This window comes from Anguilla rostrata, chromosome 5 (genome assembly GCF_018555375.3).
Source record: "Anguilla rostrata isolate EN2019 chromosome 5, ASM1855537v3, whole genome shotgun sequence".
In the NCBI taxonomy this organism is placed as follows: domain Eukaryota; kingdom Metazoa; phylum Chordata; class Actinopteri; order Anguilliformes; family Anguillidae; genus Anguilla; species Anguilla rostrata.
Genome location: NC_057937.1, coordinates 33,065,290 through 33,092,837, shown reverse-complemented (window position 1 = coordinate 33,092,837; position 27,548 = coordinate 33,065,290). Strand labels below are relative to the sequence as shown.

General features: G+C 39.7%; 1 protein-coding gene and 1 long non-coding RNA gene across 2 annotated transcripts in view; one reads left to right on the top strand and one right to left on the bottom strand.

Annotated features, from left to right (window-relative positions):
* The window catches only part of LOC135255081 (uncharacterized), an 84,072-nt gene extending 69,082 nt beyond the window's left edge, over positions 1-14,990 (bottom strand). The window contains exon 1 of the long non-coding RNA XR_010330073.1: positions 14,763-14,990. This is a non-coding gene — a long non-coding RNA (uncharacterized LOC135255081). The remainder of the gene's footprint in view (positions 1-14,762) is intronic.
* Positions 1,664-5,561, top strand: LOC135255080 (iroquois-class homeodomain protein irx-3-like). Its single transcript, XM_064335822.1, has 4 exons — positions 1,664-2,185; positions 3,126-4,140; positions 4,784-4,850; positions 5,229-5,561. Exons 1-4 carry the CDS (start codon positions 1,973-1,975, stop codon positions 5,281-5,283), a joined length of 1,350 nt encoding a protein of 449 aa, XP_064191892.1. The 5' UTR covers positions 1,664-1,972; the 3' UTR covers positions 5,284-5,561.
* Positions 14,991-27,548: the final 12,558 nt, after the last annotated feature.

The following is a 27,548-nucleotide window of genomic DNA, read 5'->3' as shown; positions in this document are numbered from 1 at the left end:
TTGGATATCGTTGTTTCTTACTGAGACATATCAAGTTAATCCGTGTATTTTAATAGGCCTATGTAGATTTACTTAAACTGTTGTTTCTTCTGTGTTACTCAGTAAACGTGCTACTTGGTCCAATTAACAAATGTATAGCTACAATTTAACGTGTGCTTCTTCAGGCATGCTTACTTCGTATAAGCATCGCTGCATCAGCGTCTCTTTGTTACTGACTGCAATGTAGCGATTACTATTCGGTACATTTTATACCAGGCAACCTGGTGATTAATAATCCCATAATCCCTCGTTTGGTTGTCGATGTTACCAGTCTAAATGTCAAATCGCTGAACAGCAACACCGGAATTTTACATTTATTTGTATATTTGGACTACAATTTAGACAATATTAATAATTAAATATATGCTGTCATCGTTGTGAAATAGTGATAATAATCAATTGAAAAGAAGATTAAAGATTTAAACTCGATATGATAATTAAAGCCTAAATTAAATAGTTGAGAATTAATCTCGTCGTAAGTATTGTTTCAGCCTGCATTATATGTTCCACATAAACTGAAGGCATCCAATTTGTAAAGTTTGCTCTTGTTTTGTAAACGATTATCAGACCTATAATGCTACAAAGATTGGATGTAATACGATTATAGATGTTTCTGCCATATCTTAATATATTGATTCCGAGAATTTCAATTCGTATCGTCTTGCTTTGTTTTATCCGTATTATTTACAATAAAAGAATGGTTTTATGAGCTTCATCCACGCGGTTTCTGTCAGGTTAATCGTCTGGCTCTTTCCTGGAAATGAAGATTTATAAATAAACCAGTTTATACTGAAATAATAATATAAAAAATTCTGTATTGTAACAATATATAAATCGTGTCTTTTTATAAATATGTTAAAACATCCGAACGACTAAATAGAATACCCTATACTATAATTGGCTACTACTAGTATCACTACTACTACTACTAATAATAATAATAATAATAATAGTAATAATAATAATAATAGCCAAATCAAACGTTGAAGATATCATTATTACCTAAACATCAACTTTCACATAAATGAGGTAACGCGATTCCGTCTTAATTATTGTGGGTGTTTTCACAATACATTTACTGAATATTAAATTTAGTTTGTTGCGTTCTACGTTTATTATAACCATTGTTTCTTTTTTATTCTTTCTCTCTGGTACCAAATTATGACTTGTCACAGCTTGTTGTCTGACATTATATCTGTTAATAGGCTCTGATCTGCCCACTAGTTGAGCGCACAACATGTCAATTAACAATGACGCGATCAGCTTCCTCTAAACACCCATGAAATGCCGTCGCAAGTGTCGGCGATTAACAGCGGGGTACACGAAGTCGAAGCACACACGTGGGATGTTTGTAATTTAGCAGAGGGAAGACGTCAGATACTCTGGAGTTAATCACTGTGCGATACTGAAATATTCATCGTCTGCGCAGATGACCACAAATAGAGAATTAGAACGGCAAACGGGGCAGGGCCGGAGCGAACAAATAACAAACGCAATGATTGGCGAGTCATAAAATGAGATTTGAAACCCATTCAAATAAGGGATCGCGACGTCAGTACACTGTTCTGTAGGAAATACAGACACTGAGAGAGAGAGAGAGAGAGAGAGAGAGAGAGCGAGAGAGAGAGAGAGCGAGAGCGCATGTGGACTGGGACTTCAGAAATAGGAGGGGCGTCAGAACGACTAGAAATGTCAATCAGAGCAAAGAGTCCCAATAATCTAAGGCAATCTGTAAGGACCTGACCTTAGTCTATTCAGATCAATAGGAAAGTGAGAGAGGGAAGCGCAATAGGATCGCTTACAGCCGCTCTGTATGAAGAAACATATACTTCCCTTAGAGTTTATCGTACTCATTGTAAAGTGGATATCGTAGCACGTACCACGAGGGCGATTCCACGCGTTTTGTGACTACAGAAACCTTTTTTCTACAACAATGTCTTTCCCGCAGCTGGGATATCAGTACATCCGACCGATATACCCAACCGAGCGCCAGGGGATTGGCAGCGCTCGAGCCGGGACAGAGCTCAGCCCGACTGGGACACTTTCCAATGTTCTGTCCACTATGTATGGATCCCCATTTGCCGCCGCACAGGGATATGGAGCTTTCCTTCCTTATTCAAATGATCTATCAATTTTCAATCAACTGGTAAGTGTTTTTTTATCCATTAATTTACATAAAAAGTCTTAAAATGCGCAATTTCAATCTATAGCCGACACTAAAGTTTAAAAGTTTACGAGAACAGTTGTGCAACGATGCATGTTTTTGTATTATGAATTAAACAGCCTATGTATCTTACATTACTAGCGTAATTATTACAAAAGGGAAAACGATACAATGAAAATGGGGTTAACCTTAACTACTTAGATTTCTTATGCGTTCGAACTTCGCCAACGAATTGGTGTAGCTGATATTTTAACGTTAAACTTTAGAGCATAACAGGAAAGCATAATTATATAAACTTACATACGTTTGCAAAATCTTTGTACATTTGTATTTGTATAAAAAGGAATTCTGTAATGTTGACAAAATAAGAGGCTCAATTTGTCTTCGGATCTTTGGGTCATAATTTGCCATGATGGTTTAATTGAATCTAACCGTCTTTCGTCAAATGTAGTAGGCTAATATTTGTAATCACACACAGCTACTTTACTACTAAAACATAGGCATAATGAAGTTCTACATATGTCGTTGTATTTTTTTTTTTTTGTGAAAAAATATATAGGCCTTATCTTAAAAGTGTAGGCCGGTGGGCATTAATAGACTATGATGCAACTGTGAAACCTGAATAAAAGTTAGACGGCTGCAGTGCTCTCAGTCGGGAAATAGCCGAAAAAGACCCCCCCCCCACCCACCCACCGTGCACTACTAGCATATTTGTCGTAATTCTATAAACAAACCAATAAAAGCATTACGCATGTTTAGTCTGTTGTAGCTTGTTTCCACTGTGATACACATGAGCCTATTTGCTTTGTTAAAATCAGCCTGTGCTCGCACATAGACTACAGTAAAACTCGGTAAATAAAAATGAATAAATTAAATAAATCCTCTGCAACTGAAATTTATCTGTCTGTTTTTGCTTGTCTAGGGAGCTCAATACGAGCTGAAAGACAACCCGGGCGTTCAACACCCAGGATTTGCTCATCACCACCCCGCTTTTTATCCCTACGGGCAATACCAGTTTGGTGACCCGTCCAGACCCAAAAACGCCACCAGGGAAAGTACCAGCACTCTTAAGGCCTGGTTGAGTGAGCACAGAAAAAATCCTTACCCGACAAAGGGTGAGAAAATCATGCTGGCCATAATAACCAAAATGACCCTCACTCAAGTTTCCACCTGGTTTGCCAATGCCAGAAGAAGGCTAAAGAAGGAGAACAAGATGACCTGGACCCCCAGAAGTCGAACGGATGAAGAGGGAAACGTCTATAGCAGTGATCACGAAGGAGATGAGGGAGACAAGAGGGATGACGACGAAGAGATTGATCTGGAAAACATCGACACTGAAAATATTGAAAATAAGGACGATTTGGATGATCAGGACGATATACCTGCTGATTTGAAACTTGATGTTAGGAGCGACTCGGAAGTTTCAGATGGCTATGAGGACTTACAAGGGTCCGACCAGAGGTTTCTAAAAACGGTGGTAAAAGAAAACAAGGACATTCGGGGAGTCAAACATGAGCACTTCCACCAACATTCTTTGGAAATCAAAGCGACACAGCCGAACGGAGAACAACTTAAACTGAACGCCGTATCCATCAACTCCCCATCCTCAGACAATAGCGCGGCCCCGGCCCAAAAGCCAAAGATCTGGTCTTTGGCTGAGACGGCAACTACACCGGACAGTCCCAGAAAGTCGCCATTAATTAATGGAAACTCAGCTGGGACGGCGGCACAAACGCTAATCGCCCCTCACAGACTTCTCTCATGCCCTGTTGGAAAACTTCAAAACTGGACAAACAGAAGCTTTTCAGCCCATCAACTTGCTTTACTAAACTCAAGCCATTACCTCGGACTGGCCAGTCAGGCTTCGGCGAACAGCCTTGCGATGTACGCCAGGCAGGCAGAGGAGAAAAGTCACAATTCAGAATCATCCGTAACAGGTACTTGCCGTATGAAGTGAATATTGCTTTTCGTAGGTTACCAGCTCCGCTCCCGATTTGGATTTCTGTTTGTTTTACACCGGAACGCTTCGTTTACAGGCATAATGCCTGTGTTTGTTATGAAAGGTCTGTAGGCAAGCTCAACTGGAATCATATTATCTTTCTGAAAGAAAATTACAAGTCGTATACGAATATGGTAAACTGAGAAAATATGTTATGATTAGTAGGCTATTGTCCAGGCCGACTACAAGGCCTGTACAGGGTAAATTTTATAACCGTCCACGCAAGCGATATACCAGATCAATTAATAACCTAGGCTATATAATAAAGGCTGTGAGCAAATTGTGAAAACCTTGTTGATGATTTGTTCATTTTCAAAAATAAAAATAAACCATTGGCTTTCAGAAAGAAATACCGTGACGGTGAAGCATGAATCATGAGTAGGCCTACTGTTGCTCGAAACCGCCAGGCGTCATTGACGTTAATATAGGCAGTTAAGAATACGTTAACATTTATTTCTGTGGAGTAAATGCTGGATGCATTAAACGTGTTAAGATTTACGATTCCTGGAAAACACTTATCTATGTTAGGCATTCACATAGCAAAGAAAGCAAAGTAATGTTTTGTTGTATTATTATTTCAGAACGATCTAGTGCCTTGGAATCAGAGAAAAAGTTGTTAAAAACAGCCTTCCACCCTGTTCAAAGACGGTAAGAGTCTGTTATATAATTTTTGGCGTGCTTGAGTTTGAATTCTCCTTAACCAGTTTCCATGCGGAGTGTCAAAATGATCTAATTTTATTTAGTTGGTTCTGGAAAAAAAAAAAAGAAAGAAAGAAAGAAAAGAAACATCATTGCCTCTCAATTTACTAAGGCCTCGGAAATGCACTGGTTAATTTACGGCATCAGTACCGTGGGCTACATAATAGCATCTCCGTTATTCGTGTGGCAATGGGCTTTTTCACACACATGAACTTATAAATCAATTCTCAAATATTTTCTCCACAATTTGAAACATTGGTTTTCACGTGTCCCTCATTTAGGCAAATATTCTCATCAGTTTTATTTCATTCTCCCGTGTCTTTGCAGGCCTCAGAACCAACTAGAAGCAGCAATGGTTCTCTCGGCTCTCTCGTCTTCATAGTCTTTCTGTTGTCATTTTTATTTTCATCTGTTCTGAGGAATGTAAAATATAATAAATATTTCTGTATACTTACCTTGTAAGCATGTCCTGTGTAAAACTGATAATGTAATATTGTATGAAACTGTACTCTGTGAGGTTTTCTTTTTGTAAGTTCCGTGAGGATTTGGTGTTCAATAATTTTTGTATATAGGGTCAAGAAAATGTAAATAGTCGTGAACCAAATTGTACAAGAAAGTATATATTTTGGCTAATAAATGAATTGTTGCATCTTTATCAAATAGTAGCCTATGTTTCTTTTCTGGGACGTGGGTTAAAATAGCAGGAATAAATAAAACGGTTAACAATAATCTGAATACTATTGCTTTTTCAAGCGTTCAAACGGAAGACGTTAAGTTCTTTGAAGTGAAGTGGTCTTCCTTAAAGTTGTTTTCTTATTATCAAATATAGGCTACTAAGGTATATTTGAATTATTTTCAAATTAAAGGCTTGGTGTCAATTGAGTATTATTATCTGTAATCGTCGTGCTTTGTTCGGATTTGAATGTGGTTATGAAATCATCAATAAGGCGTGTATTACAGAAACCCACTGGAATGAAATTGTTGGCTTTTACCATTTATTTATTTATTTTTTGCGAAACAATTCGATGATCTGGGGGAATATAGGTTATTTCACGTGTGAAATGTTCTTGGCTGAGAGGTTAAATGTAGCTTTCTACAATAGTTTGCATAATCATAATGTTCATATTAAATTTGTGATTTAGCTCTTTAAAAATTTAGTATGAATTATAATCAGACATTGATTCTGCACCGCTTTCCATATGCCTCCAAAACATTGTGATATAATTTATTTATGTTTGCTTTCCGCCTCTAAGATGATTTGCATATCAGCAGCTTTGTTAGTCGGTCTGGAAAGTTTGCACATGGTTGGAGTTGGAGCGCCCTCTACAGGTGCATTTTGTTCATGAGCCACATTAAATGCTTGAGTCTCTGGAGTCTCAGGCCAGCAGTTGGCCTATTCTGGGGGAAAGTTCAGTTTAACTGGATTTTAAAAAATATTTATTAATAAAAATCAGATGCTGTTGATAATGATATTATTTAAATTATATTTGCATTATTATAGCAATTTAATACAGCGGCATTATTTGTATGCACTAGTCCATATTTAATTGGTAAAATACTATACAGTAGTATTTTATCAATTACAAAAATATTACATTGTATATAGACGTTTAGTCAGTAAATTAAATCTATTTTAGTGATGGTACTATTAAATGAAAACAGTAAATGAACCAAGACAACCAATTTTTAAACAGATGCTGAATACAGATTATGTAGTGTTAAGACTTGCTCTGAATTATTGAATTAATTTCTAGCGCATAATAAACTTGCACAGGCCTACCTTGTGAACTCTTTTCACAAAACTATTAAACCATTATTTTAATCATTATATAACATTTGATAACATAATATGATTCAATATTAGTTAAAGTCACACTTGGAAATGTATTGTGCGAGTTTGGCGAGTCCTGCAGGAATAGGCCGAATGAAAACTCCGGTACATTGAACCATTGAACACTGCAAGTAAACTCATGTGAAGGCTTTTGGTAATAGGTTAACTGCGAAATTAAGAATGCCACCAGTTACATCTTCCGTTGTTAAATTAATACAAGTTTACTGCGAAATAATGCAGGTTTATATGTAGGCCTTCGTGCAAAAGGTATCAATATAGCCTGATGACTTACATATGTAAAGGTTTCGTTTGTGTAGAGTAATATTTAGTTCGGCTGTGATAGAGAGCTGAACTGTCTTTTTGCTTTAAAAAAGAAATTAAAAAAAACTCCAATATTATTTCGTGGAAGTAAATCATTTTATCTAAAACGGTTCCACTTCCGAATCTGTTCAAGTTATAAAGTGTCAAAATAGTTGACGCCATACTCAGCTTTACCTTCTAAGGCTGATAATAGGCTACAGCCTACAAAATTAAATACAAATAACTCAGTGAGAGGCGTTTATTTTTCAAGTGCTCGTAACGCACACAGGTGGCTTATTAGTCTTTTCAAACTCCAAGATTATTAAAACGCTCTGACCGCAACCTGAACATTCGGATGGAAGCCCGGCTTGGAAAAGTCAAAAAAATAAAAAAATAAGGAGGCTTAGAAGATCTTTTTTATTCACCCGTTTAAGGAAAAGGCAGGATAAGTCAGGCTAAATGTTGTTACAACATGACGCGACGTGGAAGGAAGCGTAAGCAGAGCGACCCGCAGAGCGACCGAATACATGTCACTGCCTCGGTTTTCAGCGTGTATGCACGTCGAGGCACCACATAGGGACTTTGCTGGGAGAATTGGACTGGGGCATTGTATTCCAGCAAAAAGGCTAGCCTTTCCCAGCTCCGCTCTCCAAGCTGCCTTCCTGTCTAATCAATTATCTTCCCTGCAAGCCCTCCATCTAACTGAGCGCCCATTATGCATATTCATAAATCACAGCGTCCATCTCTGACAATGATTGATGTCATCATCTTTCTGTTTTTGTACCAGTTTTCTCTCGGAAGCGTAAGGCCAGCTCAGGCAGAGGAAATACCACAGCACGAGAGTGACCCTCTCATTACCGATGCCCGTCTGACTTAAGCGTTTATTACGAGACACTCCAGTGTACGCGTCGCTCATACTAAATTTGCTTCCAAGTCGGTTAATGTTCTGCTCGTATTAAGTAACATGAAAAATCAGTCATAGAGCTAAATATAATCGAGTAAAATAATAAAACACAAGCCACTACCATAAGTTGAATATTTAACAAAATATAGTTATTGTAAATATGGAAACTGCAAACAATTTTTCAGAACAAATACACTCTATACCCATAGGATAAAATCAGTGGGACCCCACAATGAATTTAAAACACATTTTTAAAAACGGTCAAAATATTTCACATATGTAGCAATATTTTTCTTTAGAAAAGCAAATATATATGATGGATATCTAATTCGAAATAGAGTCCAAATAAAAATTACTGGAGCTACTGCAAAGTTATACTGTAGTTTAACTGAAATAAAATGCAGTTAAATTGCAGTACAAAAGAGTTCTGCTTCATGAGTACTGCACAAGAAATGGTGAAACTGCATTATAACTGCAGTAATGCTGCAATAAAAACAAGTGTGTCCAAAATATTGCATAATACTGCAGCAATACTGCAGTGATTACTATCATTACAACTACAGTTGAACGGCAGTTATTTTTTGTACGGGGTAAGCCTATAGATTTTTTTTAGACTTTTATTCTGAAAATTTCATTATTATCTGGAATTATCTGTAAAAGCCTGAATGTACAAAATAAAATTACTTATTAGTATCTGGAATTATCAGGAGAAAGTCTGAATGTCATGGATAAATTTCAAAAGCTGCATAATGGGATAGTGCAAGTTTGCAGTAAGCAGGATGATTGCCTGAAATTACTAAAAACGTTTGCTTATGAAAAAAGTAATCACAGCTGCCCTTGTAACTGTACGTGTCCAACAGGCGTCTTTTTGTATTCAACAAATGGAAGACATTGGCCAACATTTCCCTCAGAGCTACACTTCCAGCAGGACACTGTGTGTCATTCTTGTATTCACACGTTAAGTGGATATCCTTGTGGCCAATGGGCAATAGCAACACTGACTCTGCCATTATTTCTTTGGTCACAGAAATGCTAAATGCCCAGACCGAGCCATTCACATATGCTGGAGCAAATATGCTTTGAATATGCTTATGGGTGGGGGGAAAGACACATGCATTCACACAGTCGAACATTAAAGGTGCAGGCTAACATTTTTTTAAACACGTACACTCCCTGTCCGCACACAGGCACTCGCTCGCTCGCACGCACGCTCGCACAAACGCGCGCACACACACACACACACACACAACTTCATCACCCCCAGTTCCTCTGTCTCAGCCCTCCTCCCATTCTGTTCTGTGAGAAGTCTGCACATTCTAAGTCTGTCTAGTTCCAGCCTGCCTCTTTTAGCCGGAGGAGTATTCCTGTTACACAAGTGGAACCAGGGCGGACACACAGTGACAGTGGGAGCCTAGGCTTCCGCCATCCAACTCTACATGGCCACAAAAATACTTACAAAGGACACTTCTCTCATTACTTCCTAATTAACACCTGCTAACAAGTACTGCTTACAGAATATATGAGATGACTTATCAAAGGAAGGCCAACATCTACCTTTATCATGTCTTTGTGTTGCCTGCAAATGTTTTGGTTTGGTTCGGCAAAGTAGTATTTCACCAAAAAAATACATGAATAAAAAATTCACTGAAGTTTTGTGCAGTGTTGTGCTACTCCTCATGATGAAACAAGTCAGCCTTAGGAATCAACACTACTGTGTAGGACTGCAGGAGCCATCCATAGTAAAATCAGTGAACTTCACTGCCAGTATCTCACTGGTAGGGAGGAAACTATATACAGTTAGCACACATGATATCAATATGCAGAAAGATTATACATTTGGACACAAGAGCCGCACATAATTGTATGTGTTGGTTTTTAGCAACATTGCAATCAGCCAATTAACCAGAATGGTGGTATTATTTAAAATAGTGTTTAATTGGTTAAATGGTACTGTGGGAAATAACTTAAAATAACAACAATAATTACTGTAATTGTTACATTTTCATACTCAAGATTATTATTCACAGTTTTTATTTTAACAGAATGTACTGATAATCAAGCCTGGCATTTAAGGATAAAACAGTTAATGAGTTGTACTGTTATTGAAGGGTAAATATCAATTATAGGTGTATACTAAAATGTGTAAACAGTTTAGTCTTTCAGATAATTTCTAAACAATGGTACATTATTCATTTGGTGCTTTGTGATTTAAGTAACAACCATTACATTCACATAGTGGTTGCACTTATCCAGAGCGACTTGCTGAAATTGAGAGCGTGATAATTGCATAAATACAAAAGTGTGTAAGAACAAGGCACATTTATAATCAATTTGTAAACTTAGCCAAACAAGTAACAGTTATTATTGCAAACAAAAGTAAATACCACTATACAGCCAACCTATCTTTACACAGCTATACCTTCATTATTATCCCAAATGGAATTACAAAAAGAAAAGTAGAGCATAGCTAAAGTTGTCAGGTGAACCATAATGCCATCTGAAGAGGTGGGTCTTAAGGCAGTTTACATATTACTTTTAAGACTAATCCAAACTTTGTTAAGAAGCACACATTTAGTTTTTTCAATGCATTTATCTTTTCCAAAAGTATGAACAGGCTGGGAAAATAAGATGTCAGCTAATTATTATAATGTTCATGAGCTGCAGGTAGCTTATACATAATGGCACATTGTTGTTTTCTGTTGAGGAGTGCTTAAGTTTGACAAGGTTTAGGGTTAGGGGCTGTCTCCTGAAAGAGAGAGAGACTAAGAGAGAGAGAAACAGACCTAAGGATTTCCAAAATATCCTTGAAACAGTCCTATTTGCACCCAACAAATACAGTTCTCAACTCTCAATCACATTTATTTATTTTACGTGCCATTCACTTCCACCATCAAATGGTGCAAGATGGACGTGCATTGCCTCACCCTGCTGAAAGCATTTCTAAATTGTTTCTTTTGAGCGCTTAGAGGAGCATGAAACCAATTAAACCAAAATCTGTCTTCTCGAGGAGACAGAGGGCGTCCATTCTCCTGGAGAGGACGGACGGACAACTCCATGCACTTTTCCATCAGCCTCAAATGGAGCCGTCAGCAACCAGATAAAGGAAGTAAAGAGTAAATAAACAGAAGAGGTTCCATTGGAAAAGAAAGTGTCCCCCCTGAAAGGTGATGGTGGCCAAAATAAAGAGGCCCAGCTCATGTTTTCATCTCATGTCTTGGTCAACAAATCCTAACCCTCCCTCCCTCCAAACCCTCCCTCCCACCACCACCACCACTGTCAGTCTCAGCCTCTGGAATCACAATGCCATACCCATTGTAGTGTGGGTCCCAGCTTTGAAACTGTCAGGTCCCTTTGTCAGACCCGCTAATCCTGTTAGCAGGCACCGCTGGTAGTCCACTCCCAAAATCGCTGGAAGGGACGCGGTCCCCCGCCCGCTCCACAAACACCGTACGTCAGAGATAGCTGGAAATCAAATATGAGAGAGGGCCGGGTCCGCACGTGGACCTGCCGCCTCAGAGCGGTGTTAATCGCGGGAGATGCATCAAATATGGACTCCGTTTCTAATTTAAAAGTAGAGCGCACAGTGCTCATCCAATTTACTTAAAAAAAACAAACAACAGATTTGAGAAACTTTTCAGAAACTGGGTAATATTTTGTAAAGGGAAGACTGCCCAGAAAACAAATTTGTGAGAAGGTGGGCTTAGGGTTAAGTTTCGACCGTTTCGAGCTTGCAGGGGCAAAGGGTAGGAGAGACTGACATTCTCTAGAGTCGGAGCTAGCAGCGACAGGAGGGCGCTGATTTCATGGCTATTGTTGGGAGAGGTTAGAGAAGGGAGCGCATTCACTGACTCAGAAAGGCAACAAGTGGGACGCGGAGGGGCCGGGGAGGGCTGGGCGGCCCCGTCGCTTTTATCGCTCGCCCGTCTGAAAGACTGCGCCTCTCTCGGCCCCCTCAGATTTATTTAGCCGCAGTTACGGGGCAATTATGGAAATGGATCTTTTGAAGCCGGGCCCAGCTCCCCTTGTTTTCTCCCGCCTGACAAAGCTAAGCATCTCCCGATTATTATTATTCTTTCATTCGTCGTTTCCTTCTTGCCGCATGTGCATCACGTTTCCCGGTGTTGCTTTTCCGTAATTATACCGCTATAAGCTCCCCGGTTCGCAGTTCGAACAACTTCCTACTGTTAATAATAACTCTGATGTTTAAAAAAAATAAAATAAATAAGCACAGGAAAGAAAGTGGGATGTTATACATCTGGTCCGACAAACCATGTGCAGGTTCAGTGTGAGGTGTATGCACGAAACCTGAAAAATGAGAGTTGGGACTGTGGAGAGCTTCGCTGGGCACTCAGCTGGCAAACTTCAGCATTATAGGCCAACCCCAAAGGTCAGGGAAAAGAGACACCAAGCACATTTCACCAGCTAGAGAGTACAGCCTTCTCCCCTCACAAGCAAGTATGAAGGGGTCGGGAGTCCATGGCCTTACACTCTTTTAGCTTTGTACATTACTTATCATTATAGCACAGAATTTAGCTGCAGCGCGTGAACTAATAAGACACATTTTCTCTCGCACTTGAGCTAATATGATGGGGGCGTGCTAAGGAGCAGCTGTGTTGTTGCTGAGGCCTCCTGACCAGTTTAATACTGCTTTTACAGTATTTTTAAATTTATTTTATTTTTTGCTGTGTTTTGCAGACACACCTAGAGCTTCCAAATGATATAATTTATAACACAGAAAACATAAATACAACATCACGTTTTTGTGTTACGTGGGGAAACCTTAGGTCTCCCTCCCACTTTTAGAGAGTGTCTTGGTGAAGGCGGCGAGCGTCCCTGTTTTGCTTTGCTGGCCTGTAATTACATCATTTGTAAATACAGCTCTGAGCTCGAGCGGCAGTCATTAAATGGATTGTTCCAGTTGAGCTTCAGGCCTCCCACTGACAGGTACTGTATAGTTATCAATGTTTGCTCACCAGATAAGATCAGCAACTTAGTCATGAGATAGTTCCTCCCGCAGCCGCCGGTTGGTTGGTGAAGGAAAACGTTAAGCCCTCAACCTCAGAATTCCTGCAAACAACAGCTCCGTTTCAGGCAAATAAATCGCGGCCCCTCTTGATTGACACTATCTTGTAACAAACAAGGAACTGATAAACTAACTCAACTCGACTTAAGTAAGAAAGCTGTAATTTGACTTTTTGTTTTGTAATTGTGGATATGTGCCCCTAAGGTTTATTGACTGTGACTCATACATTCCGTAACTTTGATCGCGGTCCTGTCAACATTAGCTTGGTCTGAAACAAAGCTTCGAGTGTCTGCATGTAGGCTTATTTATCATTACATTACAAGGACCGCAGTCTGCTCTGACAGTTAGTGCATGCTGTGCAAGCTATAATGAACACCGTGTAACTCTCGCGTTCGTGTTGAGCAATATGAAAGCATTTAGAAGTCTCTTTTACCATCTTTACACTTAGTTTCTCTTAGGTCATTCCGGTCTTGGAAGAATGCTGTATACTGTTCTTTCCCACGAGTTTGCTGCAGCATTAAAAAAATAACCTAATATAAAAGGGCTGTTCATTAATAATCCCTTTGAATTGGCCACGTATTTGATTTCTGCCAAAAAGTAAATATTTATTTCATTACGCCAATCACCCACGTGTGGTTCAATGAAAGTTCAAACGTTATAGATGTTCCACGAGTGTTCGACAACAGAATGATCTAGGGGTGTATCCAAACCTGAATGCATATTTGAAAATGCAGAAGATTTTCTTTTGTTCATTTGTTGGTAAGTCATGGAAATCCCATGACACTTCAGAAAAGAACTCGTGATTCACACAATAAGAGAGCATTGAACAGAATTAAGCCAACTTGCCAATGATTAAAAAAAAGAAAAGAAAGTACGTGTCTCACGCTATAATTGCCTGTCGGACATTTCTAAAATCAGCCAGTTCCAAACGAGCCGCTTAATGAAAAGAACACAACAGTAATTTTTTTGTGTAAAATAAAACATGCCATTACACATTTTATGACTCATTGACAGGTACATTTATTAATTAACAGTGCAAGAAGCAGTTTAAATTGAGCTGGGTTGTCAGAACACATCCTTGCATCCACACACTACTAATCACCTTTCAATGTCCCCTCACCAGTGGCGTGTCTATGCTTTTATGGCCTGCCAAGAACCATCCTCTTAGCTTTGCTTTGACTTTGTGGTTTGTTCCATATATATTGTTCCAGCAATTTTCTTGGTTAATGGCTTCCAATTTTTCTGTACACGCATTTTACCTTCTTTATAACAGTAACTATGCCCAAGTTTGTAATGTTTACATTTCTGAGAATTAATGGAGAGTAGACTTTTTTTGCTAGCAGTTGTCAGCTGTGGGCAGGTAATTATGTTGTACCATATTATGCTGCATCCTTCTGAAGGCCAATGTAGAAAAAATCTATGTTTTATAAGATGCTGCTTACAACTTGTTTAATTACTTGTCATTGACTAGAAAATAATTTCTAGCCAATGCTTGAAAAGGGCAAGAGTAATGCGACTAACCATTCTAATAAATGATTCAAAATGTAATTTGTCATTTGACTCCACTCCACAGTTCCAAACAGTTCCAATGTCTTTGTATCTTTTTTAGGTTTTACTTAGTAGGAGGCTAAGGGGCATGCCACACACACACACAACCGAATGGAGTTTTGCCTACATTCAATAATCATCAAGTTCAAGCCTTTGACTATCTCTAAAAAGAGTGGCCTCATAATCAAATAGGTTAAAATATAAAAACAAACTGACAAACAAGGGCAGCAAGTTACAGCCAAGTGTCAAACTTACCCAGGACCAGAAGACTTCAAGATGGCTCCTATTCACATTCAGGTACAGTTAAATTAGCTACATTTGTGTAGACAGCTGCTAAAATAATAGCAGTAGACTGTGAGAAAAGCTAAGTTAACAAACTTTTGTAGTAGTAAATGTATGGATGGCTGGTAGAAACTATGATATATATTGGATTAACCATTTGCAGTGGCACACCAAGAACTGCAGGCAACCATTTTGGATGACCTCTGAACCTGAAAACCATGTCAACATCCAAATGTAACAAACTTAATTAAAAATTGTTGAGGGGGGGCTGACTGTTAGCGAAATAGCAGCTAGCATAGCACCTGCTCCGAAAGCACTTGCAGTGGTGAGCCAACAGCTAAAACCATAGTAGCTCAGTTAAATATATATTTTTTAAATGTAGTTGTGTATTAATGGTAATCATAGGATAAGAATGTCTAGGTTAGTGTTGTTAAAAAATACAGCTTTTTAAAAAATATTTTATTTATTTATTTAATGTCAGTAGTAAATCATGAGCTTGGTGCTTTGGAAGCACAACAATTCCAATGCCAATATACATTAAACTATTATAGGAATTTTCTGTCATTTACACAACTTATGGTTTAAGCTGCACCCACTTCCAGTTTTCTGTCCAAATACACTGGCATATAATTTTGTTGGTCGAACAAATATAAATGGTGTCGTATCTGCAGTGTACTGAGAACAAATTCATCACTCTAAAATGAAAAATGTTCCCCTTAAAAATAAGAACAGTGATACAATAACTCCCTCTTTCTGTGTGCTGCCAGTATTCAGAGTCACAATTATTACATTAATGCGCTATTTATTGGCTCGGTTAAACATATCCTGGGTGATTGATACAGGTTACAATTTATCATCCATTTAAACAGTATATTCAGAGAAGCAATTCAGCATACGTATTCAAGCATAAGGCAGAGGTAATGTAATATCTGAACATTAAAACCACTCGGTATAAGACCAACACCACATTACCACCACAAATATTCATTTCAGGTTTGCAAGTTTTTTTTCTACGATGAATGCTTCCAGCAGTCAATCAAACAGGCACATCCCACACTGACTGCGAACGTTTTAATATGTTAAACCTGGACGGGAGGAGAGAGGGACGAAGCTCTCCATTCTTCGGCAGTTCTCTTTGTGCTTAGATAAACTTGTTGTCGGGCGCATTGTCGGCCTCTCCGCGGCGACACAGCTCGGCCCGATAATCGCATTGGCATGCAAATGAGGGGGAGGGGAGAGGCAGAGAGGTGACGGGCCCCATTGTGCCGCCTTATTTCAGCCAGGGCAGGCGTGAAGAAGGTTCCTTCCTCTGCCTCATGCAATTCTGATGAGCACGAAGGGAGGGGCCTGTGCATGCCCGGACCATGTGACCACAAAGGACACGCCCCGTCGGCCGCAGTCTGCGAAGGAGAGCAAAAAGAAAGTCCTGCCTCGCGTTACTGCTAGCCGCTCTGGGTCTTTGATCACATGACCAGGGGAAATTGCATGTCTAACACAATTTTACAGGTTGATAAACAGGCGGTTGGAGGGCAATTGGCTATATTAGCAGATGGTTCTCAAATGGAATCCCAGGAGTTTCCTTTTCCCTTCACTGAGAGGGTCTGCTTATTTGCTGTCAGTTAATAAAATATACAGTGCTGAACTTTGCCCTTTGCTCTCTGTTGAAGGTCACAGTTCCCTTCTTGCATATACAGATGAAGACCTTTTTGGAAATCATAAGACAAACAACAGATAAGATGCAAGGTCAGGGAGTTAAATCAATAATGGTAATTAGTCCGCTTGAATTTATTTATCTGTCATCTATTTCCCTTGCCCTTTAAGAATTTCAGATCCTTATCACAAATTATCCATGGAAACACTTAATAGAAGAAAAATAATAATAATAAAGTGACATAAAAAATCAACAATGGTATCCTTTACTGATTGGTATCATTACAGTCAGCTGATTGCATAGTATAGTCTCACTTTGTAGCTATATACCTTAAACAAGTAATCAAACCAGCAGTAATTGGATCTCATTAGAACATGCATTCCTTTTTTCTTACGCAATGTCTTTCTAAATTATACATTTCCTTATATTTTGTCATTTTGTTATAAACTTATTTTAAATTTAGGAATGTAGATTTTCCCATGTGGCATTCCTGAACAACAGTGCCAGGACATGCCTCTTTGTCTCATTTTAATAGCATTTACATTTCTTTTGTAGTAGATATATGGAATTTGATTGATTCTTTTTTTTAATCAGTGATAATGCATAACTGAATTAGCTGCATCTCGTTTAAAACCACATGTGGTTGGCTGGGTGGTCCATAACTCTGAGGGCTGTGTTTCTGAGGTTCTACTATATAAAGATACCTATGAAAACTGAGGAATTGTGGGTAATTCCACACAGAAGAGATGGCCCCCTGTCTTAATGAAATGAGGAAGGTGTTCCATAAAGCCCTTGTTTAAACGCATGTCTGTTGGGTTAAAAGGCCCTGTGGACAAGGTAAAAGGGTGGTAGAGGGGCACACGCATAAGTGTAGGAGAATATGGCCTAGCTAACACGTCTCAGCACAGCACAGCTGGGGCTCCACCACCTCCAACCTCAGACATCACCGGAATAAAAAAACATGGAAATTAAAAATAAAAAAAAACAAGGAAAAAGCATTAAGAGGGGGAAGGAGGAGGCAAAAAACTTTGGGGGCACCTGACTTCGGTCTCTGCTCACGCCTTGGCTGGTGCCAGTCTGTCAGTGACCTACAGGTGATCCTCGGCCCCATGCTGCAGAGGCTGATCCAGGCTTACCCCTCACTCCCCTTTCTTCTTGGCCAAGGCTAGGGCTTGTTTCTCTCTTTGGGCTTGTTTCTCTGAATTCCCCTCCCAGTTTCCCATCAAACCAGATGCTTCCCCATCGTCGGAGCCCCAAGCTCACTGACCGGTCCTCTAGAGCTGGGATCTCAAACTCAAGGGCCGCTGTGTCTGCTATTTTTTAACGTGTTCCTGCACTTAAGTGCACACCTTGTCTCCAAGGCCTGGATGTTGACTGATAGCAAAAAGCAAAAACCAGCAGAGACTTCAGTAGCCCTCCTGGATTGGAGCTCGAGACCTCTGCTCTAAAGAAATGACAAATCCACAATAGGGCCAATGAAGGTGTTTGAAGAGGCCTTCAAGTTGGCCAGTAGCCACTGCTGTCCCCTATGTAGCCACCACTGCAATCATCTTCTGTCTCACCTCATGGATGGAAGGGGGTACGCATCCATCAACCACTTCCCTCATCGACTGCTCCTCTCGTCTGAATGTCCCAAGTAGAAAAATAAAGCCGCTGTTCCAAGGACTATGAGCTTAGATTTCAGCAGAATTTTTCCTTGATTCAGAAGTGTGAACGGCTCATGAAATTGTGAGTGTTTTGCCCCCTGTCCCCCCCACCCCCCTTCCTTGAAACACATCACTTGATGGAGAAGGAGAAATCAGAGAGCGATGAGGTATTCAGAGCGTCTGAGCCTGAAAGAGGAAACCAGCGGGAGACTTCTGGCCCCTTCCCCCGCCATGGGAATCAAACAGTGCCGTACAGTCTTACAAGCTTACATTAGTAGAACAAAACAATGGGGCATTGGGGGATAAGAACAGGCCCAAGTGCCAGAGCCACATTACCATATGCTGCTGTGCTACATGCCTGCGATGAACACTGTTGCTTTTGGGTAGGGTCACTCAAGGAAATCCTTTGACTGATACCGCCATGATTCCTCACTATTTACATTTGTTTTAATAGCGGCAAGCTCTGGGAGAACCAACCAATGGGAGAGAACTTAATGTGGTCAGAGGAAGCGCTGTACATTGTTTTGTGGCCTAATTTCTCAGATAGAGGAAACTTTGTAGCTCAAAATGAGTATTTAGTTTCATTTGACAGGAAATAGTTTTGAGGTCATAAAGAACAATTAAATGACTCATTGGTTTCATATTAAGAAAGACGTGTAAGTAAAAAGTTCATCCAATCAGTTGAAGTGCTTCATAATTACACATTTGGGAAAGAGGCAAACTGGATATTATCAAAATTGATTTAATGGATTACAGCTGTGAAAGGCTAGAATGTAAATACACAAAAGACAATACTTAGTAAATCAACTACTGTTGTTTTCTATGGAGGGTATCTGGCTAATAAAATCTGGTGATTTGAATACACAATAATTTTCCCCAAAGTTCCTTGATGCAACGTTTAATGTGTAGCAGATTTTAAAGTGTGAGGTATATATTTCAAATTGTGCTTTCTCTCACTGATCAGAGAACATAGGAGATTACCAGTGCAAACGCGGAGCTCGGAGAGAAGAGACAAAAGAACATGGCTGGCCTGTTGCTTGCTCCTGTCAAACAGCTCCCACCATGACCTTAGCAGGGCTCCGGTTGCAGACCTGTTCATGGTTTTTCTTATTTGCTTTTCCACAGCTTCTGAATCATTTTGCTTTTTGTACTGAATACATCTTGGCATTCTGTCTGCTGGAACATTTCTCTGTTTGTACAAAAAGTGAATGAGCATTTAATCATTGTCTGTGGTTATGTATGAATTGTACTCACAATAAGGCTGCAATACACACTCTCTGAATGTAGTGATTATGATTTCTGCCATTGATCTTTTTTATATATTCCCACCATATAATACAAATCAAAGCAAATAGATTTTTATTACATTCAAAGGCATATTAAAGGCTACATCATAGCCTTGCCCTCTTATCAGAAAAACATGGCTAATGATATTGGCTTCTATTCTCTTTTGAAGTATCTTCAGTAAGTATGACCCACGGAAATGGCCTTATAAAAGCGGTTAGTTACCAGGGGCAGATGCAGAACTGCCTACACACACAGACCTAAAACACATTTATGACTCAGGCGCGGTTTGAATCCTGCTGCTTGAGCAATTTCGCTCACGCGCTCTCTGTCTGATGCGAACACGACCGTCCTCTGTTGTGGTATCCCCCGTTCCTGAATCGGCATTTCACAGCCATTGGGACCAGGAGAGTTTTTTCGCAACTCAGTGCAGGTTTGCTTCAGACTCTCCGAATACTCAACCAAAAAATAGTCCAAACTGTTGTTTGTTTGTTTTTTGTTTGTTTGTTTTTTTTTTGTTTGCTTTTTTTTCAAAGAAAATAAAATAATAAAAATGAAATCTTGGAAGTGGCAAGGAACGTTCTGCCTCTTTGAGTTATACCACCGAGCTGTGATGGAAGGAAAGTGTGATCCAAAACCAATACCTTAAATGTACATTAAACAAACCCACAAAGGCAGGCTTGTGATTTACTGACCTACTTATTAAGGCCTAATTTTAAAATGAACACAGGTGGGATTCTGGGAAATGCATGCCAAGGAAAACTCCTTTTCTTTTCCTTTAAATTTTCAAGAGTGCTTCTGAATAGCATGTCGGTCGCCACATTTAATATACTCAGCATAAGCCTTATATTTAGGAAAAACATTCAACATGAAAAATGAATTAATGCTACGTTTGGGAAAATGCATGGCAAATTATTGCAAAATGTACTTAATGTCATTATACAGGATATTATTCCTGACTGCATTATTAGTTCATTGTGATCCCTTTATATCTTGTATATACTTTCAATAACACTAAATATGTTTATTCAATACATGTTTTGAAATTTTATACAATATGAATGCATTTTCTTTTAATAAACATAAAATTTAATATAACTACGGCAGAACTGAATATGGCAGATTATAAATCCAAGTCTCAGCTCGTTATATATGGTGTTCCCTGAAGTTTTAGGCCCCTTGCTGTTTATCCCCTTCTACTGCTATGCTGATGATACTCATAATATCTACTTAAACTGTCCCTAATGTTTCTGTAACTACTATACTCTTAGATATCTGTCTTTGGGACATTACGGCATGGGTGAACCTTCACTTTCTTCAACTTAGTAGAAGAATAATAGAAGCTATATTAGTTGGCACTGGCCAAATTCGGCAGTCCAATACCTCACGTGTTCCTCAAATCAATTCTCTCTCTCTCTCTCTTCCTCTTTTATTAATCTCTGCATTCATTTGTAACTTTTGACAGCCATGTTAAAAACATCTGCAAAGTCGTTTTCCAACCATTCACAGGAACACTGCAAAATGTGACGCCACCTCTCAGATGCTGAAACCTCCCAGATGCGGAAAGGCTCATCCATGACTTTGTGTCCTCAAACTTGACGACTGAAATGCCTTGCACATTTCCTGTTCTTACTGCACTGAAATTGTGTTAAATTCTTAATGAAATGTATGTACTTAATGTATGTAATTACGTGTATGTAATTATTATCATTATGTGTTTTGTTGTTGTTGTATGTGTATCAAGTCTGGGGACAACTAATTTAATTCTCTCCCCCTTTAAATTCTGTCAGTTCCTTTTCCTGAGAAATCTTCTGAATTCAGTTCCAGTTTAATTCCTCTCAGTCTCAATTTTGGGTAAATGCAGCGAGCAACAGGGAAAGACACACAATTATTTATTCCCAATTCATTATTCTGCCCACAACAATTAATTCGATCCCCTTTCTAAACTCAATTTGCCTAATTCAATTCTCATACATCCCTCAGCTCAATCTGAGGCATCTGGAATCCAAGCAAGTATTTCAGTAAAGGGTATATTTATCGTTTTGAAATCATCAGCATTAAAGTGGTATTGGGTATAATCATTTATCTAAAAAAAGTTTACCATTTGTTTTAAAAATTATATATGGGGGTGGGGGCAGATTCCTTAGAGTGGACAGCAAGAGGCTTTTTATTCCTTTAGCTCCTTGGATGAGAATGAAGTGCAGATTTTAGCTCACTGAAGGTACAACACAATATAGCCCAGGACACTCTAATTAAGAGTCGTGTAGGATGAAGTCTTCTCAGCCATCAATCAGAACACTGGATATGGGTCCTTAGGGGCAGCCTCAAGACTACTGCCTCCACCTGCCGGTCATTTCAGGTCAGTCCCGTCCTGTCGATCCCGGCCTAACCTGCCCCTGCTAAGAGTCACTGTTTTAAAGAGCTGTCAAGCTTACCGAGGAGCTATCACAGGTCTCCTGAACCCACCTGGCTCCAGAGATCCGTGATGCTTACCGAGCAAGGCCATCATTCATTCTTTCTCTCTCTCCATCACACGGGCACGCTAAGCGTACGCGCTTAAGCAATTACGCAGGGTTTCCCCTTTAAAGAGACATCCAGAGTGGCTTCAGCCATGCCTTAACAGGCACTTTCTGCAGAAGCAGGGGAACCTTAAACTCTGTTTAATCGCAGCACAGGCTGCCAGCTGCACTGTGCCTTCACTGGAGCAGCCAGCCAATCAGGGTAAAGCTGGGCCAAAGTCCCGTGAGAGAAGAACTATCGCAGGAGGAATACTGAGGAGTTACAGAGGTTAAAAGCGAGCGCAAGCTCAATTCCTTCTGCTTTACGGTACTTACACCAAACACAAAGATGGCAGTCCGTTTACCATTGTATTTAAAATGGCACTCACGATAGCTTGGCACTGAAACGCTGGCCTTCGGCTTGATTCTTCTTTTTCACTGATTCACTTGAGCTCTGTTAGGCCCTATTCAGATTTGTCTGATTAAAACACATACTTTAGCTGCCAAAGTTGTGCTTGTTTTATGACCTGGTATTCAGACTCTCCTTGTGCGTATACCATCCAAAATGCTGGAAATACACATAAAAAATTTGCAGAAGTTCCTTGCCATAACCCCACCCCCCCCCACCCCAAAGTAGATTGTTTCCAAAAATTGGACAAGTAGTCTGCACAGCCCACATGGCTGACACCTGTACCCCTCCCTTGTTGCAAACTCCAGCCAAATGCACCTAGTTTTATAAGAACTGCCCAACCCTGTTCCTGGAGATCTATCTCTATCTCCATCTCTAGGTTTTCACTTTGACCCTAATTTCACACAACTAATTTTACTAATTAGCAGATAAATGAGATCTGTTGCTGTCGAAAGAGGTGTGCTTTGTTAGGGTTGGAGTGAAAACCAGGATGTTAGATCTCCAGGAACAGGGCTGGGCAGCCCTGAATTACACACCATTTAAGCACCAAACTAAATTCAATTAAACTCCCAAGGTGAACAATTTTGGAATTACGTTGCAAGAGCATATGATCTGAGTTTTGTAATGCATAATGATAATACATGTATTTTTCTAGACCTCAGTGTCTTAGTTTTGCAGAGTGTGGACATTGCTTTTCTTTTTCATGTGCAATTACTTAACACATTTCTGTCAGGACCACTGTCATCAAAGTAAGATCTTTTTTAACAATAAAGGCAATATAGTTATGTTTGGCAGTGTGGCTCTGTTCTGGGAGCTCTCCCTCCAACCATGCAGCCCGCGTGGATAAGGCCGGGAGGCCAGCAGCCAAACCCCCCTAGAAGGGTAAACACAAAACAGATCCAGCAGCAATGAAAATTCTTTAACACATAGGGATAGAGCAATGAAATTCTTAACACATAGGAGGAGGGGTGAGGATTTACAAAGAATGTACATACTCAAAGCATTTAGCAGGCCTACCAGAGATAAATTAATAGTTCCATTTAACGATATAAATGAGCAATGCAGAATTTCTCAAGGGTACAAGGCAGGTCCTACCGGGAATGAAGGCGACCTCGGTTTACAGCATCTACGTCCCACACTCGTCCTGCAGCAAGCTTGCATGCAGGAGGAGCAGCAGAATGAGTACAGGAAGTCTGTTTAAGTAGACCGCCCTGTGATGTGAATGTATTGTGATAGGTGAACATCACTCAGCTGAGCATCAGCTGATTCTGCCAGAGCGGCTTGACTCTCGTGGCCTGCCAGAACTAACGCGATGCTCCATGTCTGTCAAGATTGTAGCTGCATTCCACAGTGGAACAATACTGTACGAAGGCTGCAGGTACATTGCAGATACCCTTTGGCATAAGTACTTCACATGAAGTTCTTAAGTAAAAATACAGCTATGTGTGTCAATCATTTCAAAAAAGCTAAGCTATGTAGGCAACCTTGGATAAAGGTGACATAAATCATGCAAGCAATGTTACTTCTGCCATGGCAGACAGACAGAAAACTTCGGAGGAACCTGTTGCTGAAGAAGTCAAAAACATCTGAAGAGGCAAACATAGAGACACGGATGCACACACAACACAGCCTATTGCACTGCCATCTCATTTGCGCGAAATTGGCTAAAATGAGCACTGCATAGCTATAAAGTGCACTTTCTTTTGCTTTGGCTGCAGGGCGGTGACCCTGTGGTCCCATCTCAATCGCAGCAGTATCATTTTCCCCCCAAACCCACTGAAGCCATGCCATGGAGGCTGGAGATGGTTTGCCGAAATGCTGCTTACATATCCCATTTTTTTTTTTAGGGCAGAAATTCAATTTATGAACACTTTTATTACAACGTCTGTCAGTGACTAAAAGGAGCTCCATAATCAGGAGCACGCAGCCAATCTGATTACGGCGGGCAGTTAGTCTGGCCAATATGTTGTCAATTACGAAGTTGGACGGCGAACGTCCTCTGAGAAAAAAAGGAAATTTGAATAAATAAAATAGTAGGTGGTTAGACATGGTTTGGGGGGCTGCTGAGGGTAGCTTTTTTTTTTAAAAATGATCTGATTTAAGTGTTAGGCTACGGGGAGAGACCCTGAAACCGGAGAGCCGATCGACTCTGCCAACATTGCGAATGGCGGCTCTGCGCTGCAGTTGCTTTATACGGCGCAGTCGTCTTCAGACACCGGCAGTTCCGCTGCAGCTACAATGCACCGTTTAATGCGACGCTACTGAGTCATTTCGATCTCCTGTTTTTTTGCTAGGGCTTCGGTTCCTGGTACAGTACAAAAACAGAACAAATGTCATTGTCAGGGTAAAAACATCTGGGCAGCCAAAGAGTTTAAAAGAAAACGAAAAGGTTGTGCTGTTTTAGAGCCTGTTTTTACTCTTAAAACACAACTGACAAAATGCAGAACTTACTAATTCAACGTAGCTTCTATAAACAGTTGAAACACAGATAATTCAACAGAAAATGATCACCCAAATAAATTAATTAAAAAAGTGTCTTCAGGTGTGTTGACAGTAATTAAGCAACACTAAATGAAAGAAATATGCAATGCTTGATGACTCAATGGCACTGCAACCAAAATAGAAATCTGGTACTAAACACTAACTTAGTTTCTTAAAAGGAAGTTACTATTAACAGATGATTAATATGTCCATCAAATGTTTAATACTATAAATAGGAGACCCAAAAAGTAAAACAAACAAACAAACAAAAAAACATAATTACATTCTAAATACGGTGGTTTCCAGTTTTGCATTGCAAAAACGTAGTCCCTTTTGTAAATGACCCATTTGGGAAGTCAAAGATCTTGAATAAAAGTGATTGTAATAAACAGGTTAGATAATGGAAGGCTGCATGGATGGATGAATGGATGGAAAACCAACTGTGCTATTTGAGAGCCTGTTCGTACTGTTAAAAAAATTTGATAAAATGCATGTCAGCTTATTGGCGTTTGGGACCAGTGGACACAGCACCGTGTGTGGGAGGGGGGCCTGGCGATTGTATTGAAAGAGGATAGCGGCCTGAGTGTTTCCATGAAGCCCAGCGAGAATGAGGTTGATGGGATGGCAAAGAGTCGGTATTCACATTCATACCTTTCCAAACCCTCCAGGAAACATGCATCTTGTTCTCAAGCAATGAATCTTTTCTTGAACCTCCTCGAAACCTTCATGGGACTATCGTACTGTGTGGGCAGAGGAGGCCGAGGGGAGCCCTCCAGGATTCTAAGCCAGGTGGTGGCTCAGCCTGGGAAATGAAGTGTGTCATTTATTAATGAGAAGATCTCCAGAAAAAAAATAACGACTAGTTCAGTGGTGCGGGTGGGCGATCTGTGAACCGTTGGCAAAATGGCCTCCTGTTTACTTTCCGAAGTCATTAGATGCTGTCACGTGACACTCGTACAGGTACCGCGCTGGTCGCCGTCCAACCGTCGATCTCATCGCGGCCGCGGAAAATGAGCACAGAACCCGAAAACAGTGTTTTTCAAAACTGCCAGCTCGTCCCTGGTGTTATTCCTGGCCCTGGCCCCGATCTGGAGCTTAACGGGTCTGGAGCTTGCGCCAGCATCCTTAAAACATGTAACCGATATCCCTTTTCCCGAGCAATACCTGAAAAGTTCTGTTATTAAAAGTTAGCGAACCCCGGAGGAATGTTTTACACATTTACGAAGTGTTCGTCAAGGTGAGAGATGACTGCGGTGAATTATGGTGGAGATTGGGTTCGCGGGAGTAGTTTTACAAGAGGGTGAAGAAATGGGGACAAGAGCGAGTCGAATTCGTCAACAGCACTGAAATGAATGATTCTAATTGCCCGGTGACTTTACAGAGGAGCCTTGGAGTCACAGAATAGAAACTTTAGCAGTTTAGTTGGTTGTCAGCCATTGAGTGCCACACAATTATATGTGAACAATGGGAAAATCCCACTGTGTTTCCTTCACATCTTTATGTGTTGTCTTGTTCATCTTCATTGAGTCTTGTATTATATAACCCACACTGTTAAAAACTTTAACTCAGATTTACTAAATTTTATTACTGTGACACTTTTGCACTAAAACATATTCAGTCTTTGAAATCATGTTATATATACATTAAAACTTGAGTAGATGTAACTGATAATTTGAGTTGATTCTGATTAATTATTACCACAAAAATGAAAATTGTGTAGAATTATTCAAATCAATGTGTTGTTTTCTTCTAAAATAGCCCAGTTCATTGCATGTCCCTTCAAAGTCCATATGCTTATGATAACATTGTAGCAGTTTGGAAGAACTGCACTGCTCTTCACTTAGGTACATGCACTCTTTTATCTGTGAAAGAAGTGTTTTGTATTATACACATTGCAAGGGGTTCCTTCCCAACACACAGCAAACTCTCACATGATGTGAATTCACCCTATACTCAATAATTAACTACACTGAGGCTACTTCACTAGTGTAACACTTGAATATTTTCAGCAACTGTAACAACATTTATTTAGCAATATCAATCAGAATCTTGTTGCGTCGCATATAACTCTGGGGAAATGGGTGGCACTAACTCTAGAACAGTGGAAAACATCTACTTATTTTTCTTAAATTGCTCTTCTGGACAAATAATCTTGATTTGGAATAACTAATATCTTTACATTCTAAATCAAGCAGTATACCTGCTCTATTCTTGATTTGGGGAAATTCCAAAAAATGTTTAATAATATTTCAGCAATGTGAATATAAGTTAATTTCAGACAAAATTACTTGTTCAGCTTTTTATTTAGGTATAGCCAACTCAAATAAAATTTTGTAATATTTACTAGGTCGCTGAATATTTATTTGACTGCATTGAATTGTGTGAGTCAGTAATGTATTGTTGTATTGTCTGAACCTTTATTCTCTTAGTTTATCCCCATATGATTTTCTTTATGCTATTTTGTATAATGTTGTCAACACTTGGCAAGCTATCTGCAAGCTCAGATATATGCTGTGGTCATTATTCCATAAATCAGCCAGTTTACTAGCTTCTTGAAAGAATTATGATAGGTTAGTCATATCTGTAAATCCAGTTTCAAGATTTTATGTGCTTGACTCTGCATTTTTGCTGGTTGCACTTTTATACATCTTATTACAAAATAAGTAGTAACCATTATTGTGAGTACTGTGTCACTTGCACTACACCTGGAACATGTACACTCAAAACACGTTGAATATCGTGCAAGAAGTCAATGCAACATTTCATCTGTAAAAATTCAACTGATTCTTT

What these genes read in the sequence shown, in the direction of transcription:
- LOC135255080 (XM_064335822.1), top strand. Translation starts at nt 1,973, where the DNA reads ATGTCTTTCCCGCAGCTGGGATATCAGTACATCCGACCGATATACCCA. An exon ending in TTCAGAATCATCCGTAACAG is followed by an intron (nt 4,141 to 4,783) that starts GTACTTGCCGTA and finishes TTATTATTTCAG; the next exon opens with AACGATCTAGTGCCTTGGAA. An exon ending in TTCCACCCTGTTCAAAGACG is followed by an intron (nt 4,851 to 5,228) that starts GTAAGAGTCTGT and finishes GTGTCTTTGCAG; the next exon opens with GCCTCAGAACCAACTAGAAG.